General features: G+C 38.7%; 1 protein-coding gene across 1 annotated transcript in view; it reads left to right on the top strand.

Moving 5' to 3' along the window:
* agps (alkylglycerone phosphate synthase) overlaps positions 1–13,307 on the top strand; it is a 166,252-nt gene that overhangs the window by 117,628 nt on the left and 35,317 nt on the right. Inside the window, exons 14-16 of the mRNA XM_073047139.1 lie at positions 3,718–3,830; positions 5,893–5,962; positions 10,910–10,971. Coding sequence (XP_072903240.1) covers positions 3,718–3,830; positions 5,893–5,962; positions 10,910–10,971 — 245 coding nt within the window. The remainder of the gene's footprint in view (positions 1–3,717; positions 3,831–5,892; positions 5,963–10,909; positions 10,972–13,307) is intronic.

Genomic DNA, 13,307 nt, shown 5'->3' with positions numbered 1-13,307 from the left:
GACTCCATTATTTGCAGCCTGTTCCACCAGAGTAGATGAGAAAATAATCTCCCTCTTATTAGTGCGAAATCTGACTAAGTTTTTTTTCTGGCAAATGGCCATCTTCTTGGGGCAGAGGATGATTCATTTTAAACTGAAAATGTGTTAGCTTGACAAAACATCTAAAGTTACTGATTTAAGTTTCATATTTCAGCTTTCACAATTTTATATATGTTTGTGGCGACCCACTTTCTGCGCAGGCAAACCAGCTCACAAATAGCCAGCGCGCGGGGAGAGACGTTGGTAATGCACCTCTGACGTCATTTCCGCCCGGAGAGGGCGGGCGCTAGGGATTAAATGCCAGCGCCGCGATGTTTGAATAAACTATTCTCAAGACAACTTACTGACTGCGTGTCGTTGTCTCTAGCTCTGTATGTAGTACATCGCTACATGTTCTCATATTCAGTTTCTTTACTTTTTAAAGAGTTAATTCTAAGTAAAAGTTGTACCTTTACATCTGTTAAGTGTGAAAGTTCTTTAATGCAATTGGCTGTTCAGTCAATCTGTTGCTAAATGTGATGCTTGAACTAATACCTAACAGCATAGGAAAAGAGCTTCAGAGCCTATATATGTGAAAGGAATGGAAAGGACTTGTGTGGGGGTTGGGGTCAGTCCATGTCATGGGTGGTGTGAGTGGGGAGATGGGAGTGAAGAGAGGTGGATTGTGTGGAGTGGAGAGAAGGTCTACCTGTGTATACACAACTAAAATATCTGATCCTGCACTAGTTTAAGAGGAGCAGCCAGTAGGCATGGTCCATCACAAGCAGCCTGCTCTGCAAATTTCATCCTGGTTAAACTTACAGTGAGCTGTTGGTATTGTGCCCTGATAAATACCAAAGATTCGAAACTTTTAAAATCACTTTGCAAGACATTGCTGTCATGAAGGGTTGAAAACTGCAAATTGTAGATACCCAAGCTTAGAAGCCTTTAAAAGGTAAAGGCTGTGATAGAAAATACCAGCAGAATTGTTTATGTCGAAGATAGTATGGATAATGTTGATCTTTATTGAATCAAATATCATTATCCCAATATTGTAGTAAAATGCAATATACAAAGTTTGTAGTGAATGAGTTGTAATATACCTTAGATTTTACTGTCTAAGTACTTGATAGACTTATTAGTGATACCCTTGGTTATTTCAAGATTGGATCAATATGCTTTGTACTCCAAGTCTTCATTTGTATTTCTCAGTGTTTTAAAAATTTTTTTACTCTTTCTTTTTGTAGAGGGCCATGTGGATAAGAGTGGCTTCTTCTACTTTGAGCAGCTATCCAGAGAACCTGCTTCTGTCTCTTTAGGGGGTTGAAGGATATAGGGTTGTTCTGCAGTCAGAATCAGCCACGATTTTATTTAATTATTTATTCCTTTCTTGCATGAAGTGCTGAATGGCCTTTTCCTATCTCCAATGTTACTTCCTTCAGTACACTTTTTAACATAAGACTCTTCTTCCAGACTTTAATTGAGTGTAGTTATCATCACAGAAAAGCCGTGTCTAGGCCAAGCAATACACGATATCTAAGGAATTAAACGATTCATATGACAAGGCAAACTTGCTACTTTCCTCTTTTCAGATTCTGAAGGCCTTGCTTTGTTCTATGTCTAGTACAAGGAAGAAAGTAGCTAGAATGGATGAATCTCAAGTTTATTGTCATGGGCGTACATACCCAGAGTATAATGCCATGAAAATTTTGCAGCAGCTATGCATACTAAATATGATAAACAAATTTTGTTAATTTACATAAATTATACTATACATAGATGACAAAAAAAAGACATAATGACATTAGTGTGTGTTCAGGGAAGTGAAGTCTGAGGTAGAATTAGGGGCTTTCAGGTTGTTTAAGTACCTGATGGCATTGCAGAAGAAGCTGTTGTTAAACTTTGAGCTGTAGATCTTCAGGCTCCTGTACCTCCAGATCGCAGCATGCCCTAGATGGTTGGGGTCCTGAATGATGGATGCTGCCTTTCTAACACTGACTATATGTTCTTGTATTTTAATTATTAGCATAATCAGTTAGTAATGAGGATAGAAGGGGGCATAACTGGCTAATTTCACCAAATTACGTTTTTCTGTTCCACCAGCTGTATTAAACATAAGACATAAAGAAAATTCCCAACATACCGTCTACCATACAAAACCTGGTTTCAAATTGAGTATTTTTGTTCCAACTGAGAGAATTGGCGAACACTTATTTATCTCTGGCCTATTTTTGGTTGGTACTTTGTGTTGTTTCTGTAGTGCAAGAGAAAAGCTATAGGATGGTGAAAGGCCATCTGCAGGATGGAAAGAGGACTAAATAGCTGCTTCGATTAAGGGTTGTGGAGAGAAATTTTGTCGGTGACAGTATATAATAGGTTTGATTTTAGTGAGCTTAAGGTTGGGACACTTTGGCTTGATGATGGCAACTATTTGAATGATTGTGAGCAGATCTGTTAGGATACATAATACAGCCTTAGCTTCAGCTGGCAAAACAAAATAGACCAATATCTTGAATGTTGTAGTTACATTGTATTCATTGTGTTTATCCTGCACTTTTATGTTGTGTAATAGAATCACAAAACACAAAACTGCCTCCTTCAGCCTAACTCATTTATACCAATCATGCTGCTTATCCACACCAATCCAATTTGTTTGCATTAGGCTCATGTTCCTGGATGCCTTTCTTGTCTATGTACCTGACAAGCTCCTTTTTAAATATAATTGTCTGTTACCATCCTTGGCAGCTCATTCCTGATAACTACTACCCTCTGAATGGAAAAAAACCTAAGCTCTCCTTAAAATTTCTCCCTGGCCCTCTGGTGGGAAAAATATTCTGACTATCTATCCATTTATAAACTTCTATAAGGTTTCTTCTCGGTCTCCTATGTTCTAGTGAGAATAAACCCAGCCTTTTCCAGTCTCCCCTTGAAACAGCCCTCTCCAGACAACATTTTAAAAAAATCTAATTACATAGTCAAACGATAACAAAGCTAACAAATTTCGTGACACATGCTGGTGATAATAAACCTGATTCTGATTCTGGATGACTTGGAAAACTTTTGGAGTCTCAGGATAGCTTTCATTCAGTACTTTTATTTTGTTTTCAAAGATGCTTTAATAGACTCTTATTGGTCTATTTCTGTATTTGGTTGTATTTGCAGCTAAAAAAGTATACTGGTTGGTGCCGCTGCAATAAGAAGTAGTTAATAGAATTGACATTTTCTTAAGTGTAGCATTGTCAGAAAGAGAGCACTGACAGCCAACTATTGTTTAGTTATTTTCTTAGTTAGATATTTTTAAAAAAACAGTGGCTTTAGTGGAGTAGCGTACAACATCATTGTGAGAACGCTTCATGTAGCTTCACTTAGATTTGTTCTGACGTCGACCTATTGGTTAGTTTTCCGGCTTGGATGCCATCATTCCCAGTTGATCTCAAAGGCTTGAGTGAGGTCACAAAAAGTTCTAATTTATAACTTATAACTCACCACTACTTGGTGTGTGTGGTCTCATCTTAGTCACTGCCTGTCCTTACTTTGTGTTTGACATTTGTTTTCAAATGAATTCCTTGCATGAGTTTACAATTAAAATCTGGTGTGTATTTGAAAATTAATTTGTTTATCTTTAAGTTTTATATGTAATCCATCTTACTTTTCTAAATTCTATTTGAAAATGCTTGTTCTTTTTCTTTATCTCCACAGTTCAAGGGTTTTGATCCCAATGAATTATGTGTAGCAACCCTACTTTTTGAAGGTAACAGAGAAAAGGTTCTTCAGCAAGAAAAGCATGTTTACGATATTGCTGCTAAAGTTGGGTAAGGCTCCAAAATCTCAGGACAGTGCTGTTTGAAACTCGATTTTCTTTGTTCCAGTTAGCTTTCAGGTTGTTGCAAAGCAAACTGCTAACTTAAATGAATGAAAAAAACCCACAAATTAACAGTGAACAGAAGTGACTAATATAATGTAACGGAACTACAAGGTTCTGTAACAAAAATTTATGATGTAGCATATAAACCAGTAATGGAGAAAAGGATTTTGGCTATTTATAGGTATCTTTAATTACTTGGTTGTATCATTTCCCATCATAAATTATGTAATTTAATATTTGTTATGCCATTGGTGAGATTATTTACCAAGTATAAACTATAAATTGATTGGCAAATGGTGTCACATTCCTACAGCACAGACAAAGGCCCTTTGGCCCAATTGGTCTATGCTGACCAGATGCCCCTCCAAGCTTGTCCTATTTGCCCCATAACCTGCTAAACCTTTTCTATCCAAATGAAGATGAGTTCTACAGAATAGTGTTAATGGGGCTGTGGACTCTACTCCAATCAGCCATTCCAGTTAAGTAATGCCAAGACTGTTGGAAGTCCACTTGTTGAAAGTCAGAAGTTGGTGCTTTTACTAAGCACTGACAGCTGGTTCTGTTCCATCTCTCGTCTTCATGTACTAAAAAGTTGGTAGGTGGCTCTGATCTATTTTCATGGTGGTTTAGTTCCTCTAATTACTTACAGAAATTTGTATGAATCTGGAAATTGGGTGTAAAATGTTTTACACTTTTACTAACCATTGACAGCTTTGACCAGAATTGTTTAAAGGTTTCAACATGGACTAGATGGGCTGAAGGGCCTGTTTCTGTGCTGTACTTTTCTATGACTCTAGAAGATAAATCTTGATTCCTGACTTCGTTAAAGGCGGTTAGGATATTCTGACAGTGGGGTCTTAGAGAAGGTCACCTGAGGCTCTTCTGACTGTAATCTTGCAATGCCTTGCTGGATAGCTGCTGGGTTTAGTCAGCTAGGTTATTCCTCTGTATCTGGACCAGGGAGCCTGGATGGACAATGGGATGAATTCAATTTGTTACATCTCATAAAAGTACTGCGCGTATGTTGTTAAGTCACTCTTCGCTGAACATCAACGGCTCCTCCTTAGAGTTCATTAAGAGCACCAAATTTCTTGGTGTTCATCTGGCAGAAAATCTCACCTGGTCCCTCAAGACCAGCTCAATAGCCAAGAAAGCCCAGCAGCGTCTTTACTTTCTGCAAAGGTTCTGAAAAGTCCATCTCTCATCCCCCATCCTCACCACATTCTACAGAGGTTGTATTGAGAGCATCCTGAGCAGCTGCATCACTGCCTGGTTCAGAAATTGCACCGTCTTGGATCGCAAGACCCTGCAGCGGATAGTGAGGTCAGCTGAGAAGATCATGGAGTCTTGCTTCCTGCCATTACAGACATTTACACCACATGCTGCATCCGCAAAACAAACAGCATTATGAAGGACCCCATGCCCCCCTCATACAAACTCTTCTAACCTCAAGCTATCAGACTCCTCAATACCCAGAGTCTAGACTGACACCAACCTGCTGCCCTCTACTGTGCCTATTGTCTTTATTGTACTGCCTGCACTGTTTTGTGCACTTTATGCAGTCCTGTGTAGGTCTGTAGTCTAGTGTAGCTTTTTTCTGTGGTGTTTTAACGTAGTTCAGTGTAGTTTTTGTACTGTTTAATGTAACACCATGGTCCTGAAAAACGTTGTCTCATTTTTACTGTGTACTGTACCAGCAGTTATGGTTGAAATGACAATAAAAAGTTACTTGACTTGAAGTACAAAAGAAGAAAATCCTTACTTTGTTCAGCATTTCATGTCATTCCAAATGATCTATCCATTCCTATTGTTTTGCATCAGCTGGTGTTCATTTTAAGAAACCATTGGTGGAGAGTGAGAAAAAGTTACCATTGCAGGTTGATGCCTGAGCTGCAGAGACTTAAGAATGTGTTGAAAAACAAAGTGTTGAATTAATGCTCAACAAATCAACAGATAAAAATTGTAAAGTGTTGCCTTGTCTTTAGTTAGACGAATGTTTTTAATTTCAGAGGCCTGGCAGCTGGAGAAGATAATGGACAGCGGGGCTATATGCTAACATTTGTCATTGCATACATTCGGGTATGTTAACACATCTTGATTTTGAGGTTTTATTATGTAGGAACTGCAGAACTGGCAGCATATTCTGGAGTTTCCATGAGTGATTAAAAATAGACTTTTCCAATTATATCTTCATAAGTCTGCTATTGAACCTTGCAATTCTGTCAAAAATAATTTATTTCAATTAAATACATGTTGCTTTTCCCAATCCAATTATTTTCTGAATGCTCTTACCACTCTAATTTTCTTTCTTACTCATGTCATGCACTGGTCAAATGTTCCTTGTTTTATCTCTTATCCTCCTGCTTGAAACAATGTGGTTACAATTCCTACCTAATATTCTTTTGGAGCTGTTCTGTATTCTGAATTTTGGAAGATAACCAATGGATGCACGACCTTTATAGCTGCCACTTTTAAACACCCTTTATGACTTTCAGCATCATTTTTTTTGATGAATCCCTATTTTTCTGAGCTTGTCATTTACTGCAGACCAGTAGTTCTCCAATATTTTCAGCAATGGTTTATTGTATATAATTTTATTTTTGAATAAAGTATATTTTGTTTTAAAAAAAATCAACCTTTACCAGTTCTTCCCTCAATCTCTGTTGGGTGTAAACAACCCAAGTTTTTCCAGATGGTTATAGCACATGCCCTCTAATCCCATCAGCATCTTGGTAAACTTCTTCTGCACCCTCTCCAAAGGCTCGACATCTTCCCTATAATGGGGAGACCAGGACTGCATGCAGTACTCCAGAAGTGGCCTAACCAGAGTCCCAAAGTAACTTCCTGATTTTTCAACTCATTGCCTCCACTTATAAATGCAAGCATGCCATATTTCCTTCTTAATCACCTCATCAACCTGTGTAGCTATTTTCACTATGAACTGGGACCCAAAGATCCATGTGCTCATAGCATTGTTAAGGATCTTGCCTTTAACAGTGTACTGTCTCTTTATTCTTCATATTTGATGGGTTAAACTCCATCTGCCATATCTCCGACCTTATCTGCAACTGAGCTATATTTTGTTGTATTTTTTGTCAGTCATCTACACTATCCACAACACCACCAATCTTCATATTGACTGTAAACTTGCTGACCCACCCATCCACATTTTCATCCAGGTCAATTATATACATCACAAGCAGCAGAGGTCATAGAATCGGAGAAATGTACAGCACAGAAACAAGCCCTTCTGCCCATCTAGTCCATGCCAAACCATTTAAACTGCCTACTCCCTTCGAACGACCCTAGGATCATAGCCTCCTCTACCCCTACCATTCCCTTCAAACTTCTCTTCAAAGTTGAAATCGAGCTCGCATGCACTAATCGTGCTGGCAGCTTGTTCCATACTCTCACGGCCCTCTGTGCAGAAATTTCCTCACTCGTACCCTTAAAATTTTTCACCTTTCACCCTTAATTCATGACATCTAGTTGTAGTCCCTTTCAACTTCAATAGAAAAAGCCTCCTTGTATTAACGTTATCTATACCTCGCTTAATTTTGTCAACTCTATCAAATCTACTCTCAATCTTCTACGTTCCAAGGAATAAAGTCCTAACCTATTTAGTCTTTCCTTATAACTTAAGTCCTCCAGTCCTGGCAACATCCTTGTAAATATTCAGTACAAGTAACTGTGGAGCACCATGTACCACACTCATCCTGCTAGAATGAGTCCCTTTGACCACCACCCTCTCTTTTATGGGCAAGCCAGTTCACCATTGATCCCATACATCTTAATCCTCTGGATGAGCCTCCTATTAGGGACTTTGTCAAAAGCCTTTCTGCAATCCATGTAGACAACATCACAGCTGTTGTCACCTTCACAAATGACTCTTGTCACCTCGTCAAAAAACTCAATCGAGATAGGACATGTCTTGCCCCATACAAAGTAATACTGGCTCTCCCTAATTGGGTGATGATTTTCCAAATGCTCATAAATCCTATCCCTAAGAAGTGTCTACAGTAACTTCTCTACCACTCATGTGAGACTCACCAGTCTATAGTTTTCAGCATTATCCCAGGATCCCTTCTTGAATAATGGAACAACATTAGCTAATTGTCAGTCCTCCAGGACCTCTCCTTTGGCTGGAGAGGACAAAGATGTTCACGAAGGCCCTAGCAATATCTTCATTTGCCTCTCTTAATAACTTGGTGTATATCCCATCAGGCCCTGTGGACTTATCCACCTTAATGCTCTGCAACAGACCCAACACTACCTCCTCCTTTACTTTGAAATGCCCTAACATGTTAATACTCTGGCACTGATTCCTGTATCCTTCACCTCCTTCTTGGTAAATACTGATGTAAACTACTCATTAAGGATCTCATGCACATTCTCTGAATCGAAGCAAATGTCCTCCTCTCCCCCCCCCCCCCCCCCCCACCTTTATCCTTGAGTAGTCCTACCCTCTCCCTCGTTATCCTCTTGTTCTTGATGGACAGGTATGTATAAAATGTCTTGGGATTTACTTTAATTCTACTTGCCAAAGACTTTTCATTGTCCCTCTTAGCTTTCCTAATTCCCTTCTTGAGTTCTTTTCTGGCTTCTTTATAATCCTCAAGGGCCCTGTTTGTTCTAGCTTCCTAAGCTTTATATACTTCTCCTTTTTCTTCTTGAATAAATTTATCACCCCTCTTGACATCCAAGGTTCTCTTACCTTGTCCTTCTTTCTGACTGGAACATACCTGTCCTGTACTCAGTGTAGTTGGTCTTTAAACACCCTTCATATGTCAGATGTTGGCATGCCCAAAAACAGCTGTTCCTAATTAACTCTCTTTAGTTCCTGCCTAGTGTTCTCAAATTTGCTGTGCTCTGGTTTAACCCTCTTCTGCAAGGTCCATACTTATCCTTATCTGTAGAAAGTTCTGGCACCTGACAAGGCTCATCACCCAACATCAGGTCCAGTACAGTCTCTCCCCTTGGACTATCTACATATAGATTTAAGAAACCCTCTTGGATACACTAACAAATGATGCCCCATTTAAGCCACTTGCACTAAGAAGGTTCAGTTTATGTTAGGAAAGCTGAAGTCCCCCACAACAGCAGCCCTATTTTCACACCATTCCTTATTCTACCTGCATGTCTGTTCCTCAATGTCCTGGTGTATACAGTACAATCCCATCAGAGTGATTGCACTCTTCCTGTTTTTGACTTGTACCCATATAGACTCAGTGGACAAGCCTACCATTACGTCCCCTCTGAGTGCAGCTCTGATAAAAAATTGGAAAAAATGTTGAATTTCCCCATGGGGATGAATAAAGTATCTATCTATCTATCTATCTATCTATCTATCTATTGTCCCTGACTACTGGCACAACTCCTACCAGCCCACCCCACCCCTCTATTACCTCTCTCTATCTTTCTTAAAACATTGAAAACCTGGGACATGAAGCACCCATTCCTGTCCCTTTCAACCGCGTCTTTGTCATGGTCACAACATCGTATGGTCTAAATATGGAACTAAGACTTAGGAACAGAATTAGGTCACTCAGTCCATTTAGACTGCTCTGCCATTCCATTATGGCTAATTTATTATCCTCTCAACCCCATTTTCCTGCCTTCTCCCTGTAACCTTTTATACCCTGACTAACCAAGAATATATCACCTTCCGCTTTAAATATACCCAATGACTTGGCCTCCACGGCTTTCCATGGCAGTGAATTGCACAAATGCACTACCCTCCGGCTAAAAAAATTCCTTCTAATATCTGTTCTAAATGCAGATTCCTCTATTCTGAGGCTGTGTCCTCTGGTCAAAGACTCGCCCACTATCGGAAACATCCTCTCCAGATCCACTCTATTTAGGCTTTTCAATATTTGATGTTTGCTTGAAATTCCCCCTCATTCTTCTAAACTCCAATGAGTACAAACCCAGAGACATCAAATGCTCCTCATTTGTTCACCCTATCATTCCTGGAATCATCCTTGTGAACCTCCTCAGAGCCCTCTCCAATGCCAGCACATCATTTCTTAAATAGTGACCGAAAACTGCTCACAATGCTCCATATGCCATCTGACCAATGTTTAATAAAGCCTCAGCATTACATCCTTGCTTTTATATTCTCTTGAAATAAAAGCTAACATAGCACTTGCTTTCCTTATAAACGACTCCAACTGCAAGTAACCTTTAGGGAATCTTGCCCAAGGACTCCCAGGTCTTTTTACACCTCTGATCTTCAAATTTTCTCCCTGTTTAGAAAATAGTCTAAGCCTTTATTCCTTTTACCAAAGTGCATGACTATACACATCCCTACACTATATTCCTTCTCTCAGTTAATTACCTATTCTCTCAATCTGTCTTCATCCTTCTGCAGACTCTCTGCTTCCGCAGCATTGTGTGGTCCTTAACTCATCTTCATATCTTCTGTGAACTTGGGCACAAAGCCATCAGACTGGTCATTCAGATTATTGACATATAATGTGAAAGAAGCAGTCTCAATACATGTTAGTACCATGATACCACGGGCTGTTATGTACCTTGTTAAGGAGCCTGTCCATTCTAACCATCAAGTACCTATCTGTACCAATCCCATGTGTCTTGAGTGACAAATCCTGAAATATTTTAAATGGGTTTAATGACTCTCTCTTGGAACTATATTCGGTTATCTTTTTCACTCCCTGATGCATGTTAGTGCCCAGAACTAAGAATCCACCTCAGTAATTCCAAATCAAGATTCCTTGAGCAGCAGATAATGACCATAAATGTAGTCCCCATGGATCTTGATGGATTCTCTTTGCTCTTATCAAGCTGTGCACAGTCATTACTGTGCCATGCCAGTCTTGGAGTGTTATTTAGTTTTGTCACTGTCACTGTTACTTCACCACTGGGGTAATCATAGGGAAATAAGTTCCATAAGCTCACAGTATTTTCTGAGGGGAAATATTTACTGATATTTTATAATTACTGTTTAGAAAAAACTGTAAAAGGATCATATCATAGTTTTATAACATAGTTTTGTGCATTCTTTAGGACTTGGGCATGGACTATTACATCATAGGCGAATCATTTGAAACCTCTGTTCCTTGGGACAGGTAAATAATTCTCAAAATGGTTATTAAAATTATTTTATTTGCTGTAGCAGTTATTGCTTGATGAAATAGTGTAGTTTTATTTAAAGAACAATTTAAAATACAAATTTAAAATACTATGCCTGGATCTTTCATTAATGATACCATTTGGAAGGTCCAGATATGCACTCCTGTATTTCTTGTGTGGGTGACTGGAATTATTGTTTTATAGCCTGGTAGTCCACATTCCTTTTAGGTAGCGACAAACAGTATGTGTAGCTCAGTTGAAGTTGAATTCTTTTAAGAAGTGCTGGGAGTAATTAATGTATTTGGTGTCTATTCCTGTCATATGGCCACTGCATGTCAATTCTTCATTACCATAACTGGAGCATCCTTTGATATGACAGGCTTAAAGTTGGTAGAGATACTTTGGACTTTGATTACCATAAGACTGAAGTAAAACAGTAATTCTATGGAGTTAAGTTTCAAAGCATTGTCTATTACTATGCAATCAAAATTTAAAAATAAGCCCATTTTTCAGAATTAGATGATAATTCAATCTTCACCAACCAACCCCTTCACCACACCAACCCCACACAGTGAATAATGCTGCATCAAGCAGAAAAAGAGATTTACTGAATTGTCATTGGCAATACTGTTGTAGCCAATGAACTGCAAATGGCTTCACCCTCAGCATCACTGTGGGACCATCCACTCAATTCAGTTTCCAGAGATGGGTCATGGTTTTTTCCCCTCAATCTATAGATGCTAATGCAAATTACTTACTTGACATAATTTTCAAATGTTTTGTAAAAACTATTAACTTTCATGCACTGGCTTTCTCACTTTATCATTTTAGACTTTTGAGTTTTAGCCGGTGTTGTCAGAATACAGTTTATTGGTGCAGAGTATTGTTTTTTATTCTTTTTAGACTTCTTTTTGTGAAATGGTTATGAATTTGAATGTTTTAATTACTAGCTTTAAAGTTAATACTTTACATCTTCACATTGTACAATACTATAACGCTGCCCCTTAATCTTGACAAATGTAAGAGCAGGAGTAGGGCAAGTGGCTTCTCAAGTCTTCTCCATCATTCAGAGGGTTAAATCTGATTGATCTTGGCTTTGGCTCCATTTTCCTGCTTGTTCCCTGTAGCCCTTGATGGACTTACAAATTAAATAAAAATTGGCTTTGAATATATTTTTTGTCTGCTGTTCTTGGGATACAGACAACAGTCTGTCACCTATTGTCCAACCTAGATTGTCCCTGATTCAACCACAATAATTGAAAGAGTAAAGAATTCCAATGGTAATGACCCTCAGAAGAAAATCCTCCTCTTCTGCCTTAAATGACTGAGCTATTGTTCTAAACTTGTGCTCCTTAATTTTAAATTCCTCCATGACGGGGAACATCCTCTTATCATCTGCCTTACAGTCTTGCTCAGAATCATGTCTATTTCAACAATGTCAAAGATTCAAGATTCAAAGTACATTTATTATCAAACAATGTAAGCATTATACAACCCTGAGATTCGTATTTCCACAGACAGCCACAAAACAAAGAAATCCATGGAACCCATTCAAAGAAAAACATCAAACCACCAACCCAAAAAAAGAAAGAACAAATTTTTAAAAAAGGAGCAAAAAAACACAGAATATAAAACATCAAACCACAAAAATCAATGAAACAGTCCAGGAATTTTCTGTTTCAGCTCAGTTCAGTTCAGTCTAGGGCTGTGCTGCTTGTTGACTGCAGGCCGCAGAGCCATTCAGCCCCAATCAAAATCACACAAAATAGCAACGAAAAGGAGCAGCCAGAAACCAGAAACACATAAAAGTCCAGTCCACACACTGCGTTGATTAAACCTTGTCCATGACCCAAGACTCTGGCACCGTTCTCCAGCAGCAACAAGGGAGAGGGAGACCAATTAAAGCAGTCACTTGTCATTCATCTAAGTTCTGACTGAATATAGGCCAAACCTGTTTAAGCTTTCCTCACTGGACAGTTCTTTCATCTTGGGAATTAAACTAGTGTATCTTCTCTAAACAACCTTTGATCCAAATATATTCAAATAAGGAAACCATAATCCTACACTGTGCTATGGGATAGGACTTAACAGCATTAATTCTAACAAGATTTCATTACTTTTATACACATTCATTTTGCAATAAATACCAATGTTACATTTGCCTCCTAACTGTATGTTGATGGTAATCTGCTTCATATTTGAGAGCATCCAAAATGAGCTCTCTCCCCATTTAAGCAATATTATCATTTCTCCTTTTACCAAGGTGGATAACGTTGCATTTTCCTATGTAACATACCATCGGCCAGATTTTTACCCACTCTACTTGTCTATA

The sequence above is a fragment of the Hemitrygon akajei genome, chromosome 5 (genome assembly GCF_048418815.1).
Source record: "Hemitrygon akajei chromosome 5, sHemAka1.3, whole genome shotgun sequence".
NCBI lineage: Eukaryota > Metazoa > Chordata > Chondrichthyes > Myliobatiformes > Dasyatidae > Hemitrygon > Hemitrygon akajei.
This window is presented reverse-complemented; position numbering and strand designations above follow the sequence as displayed.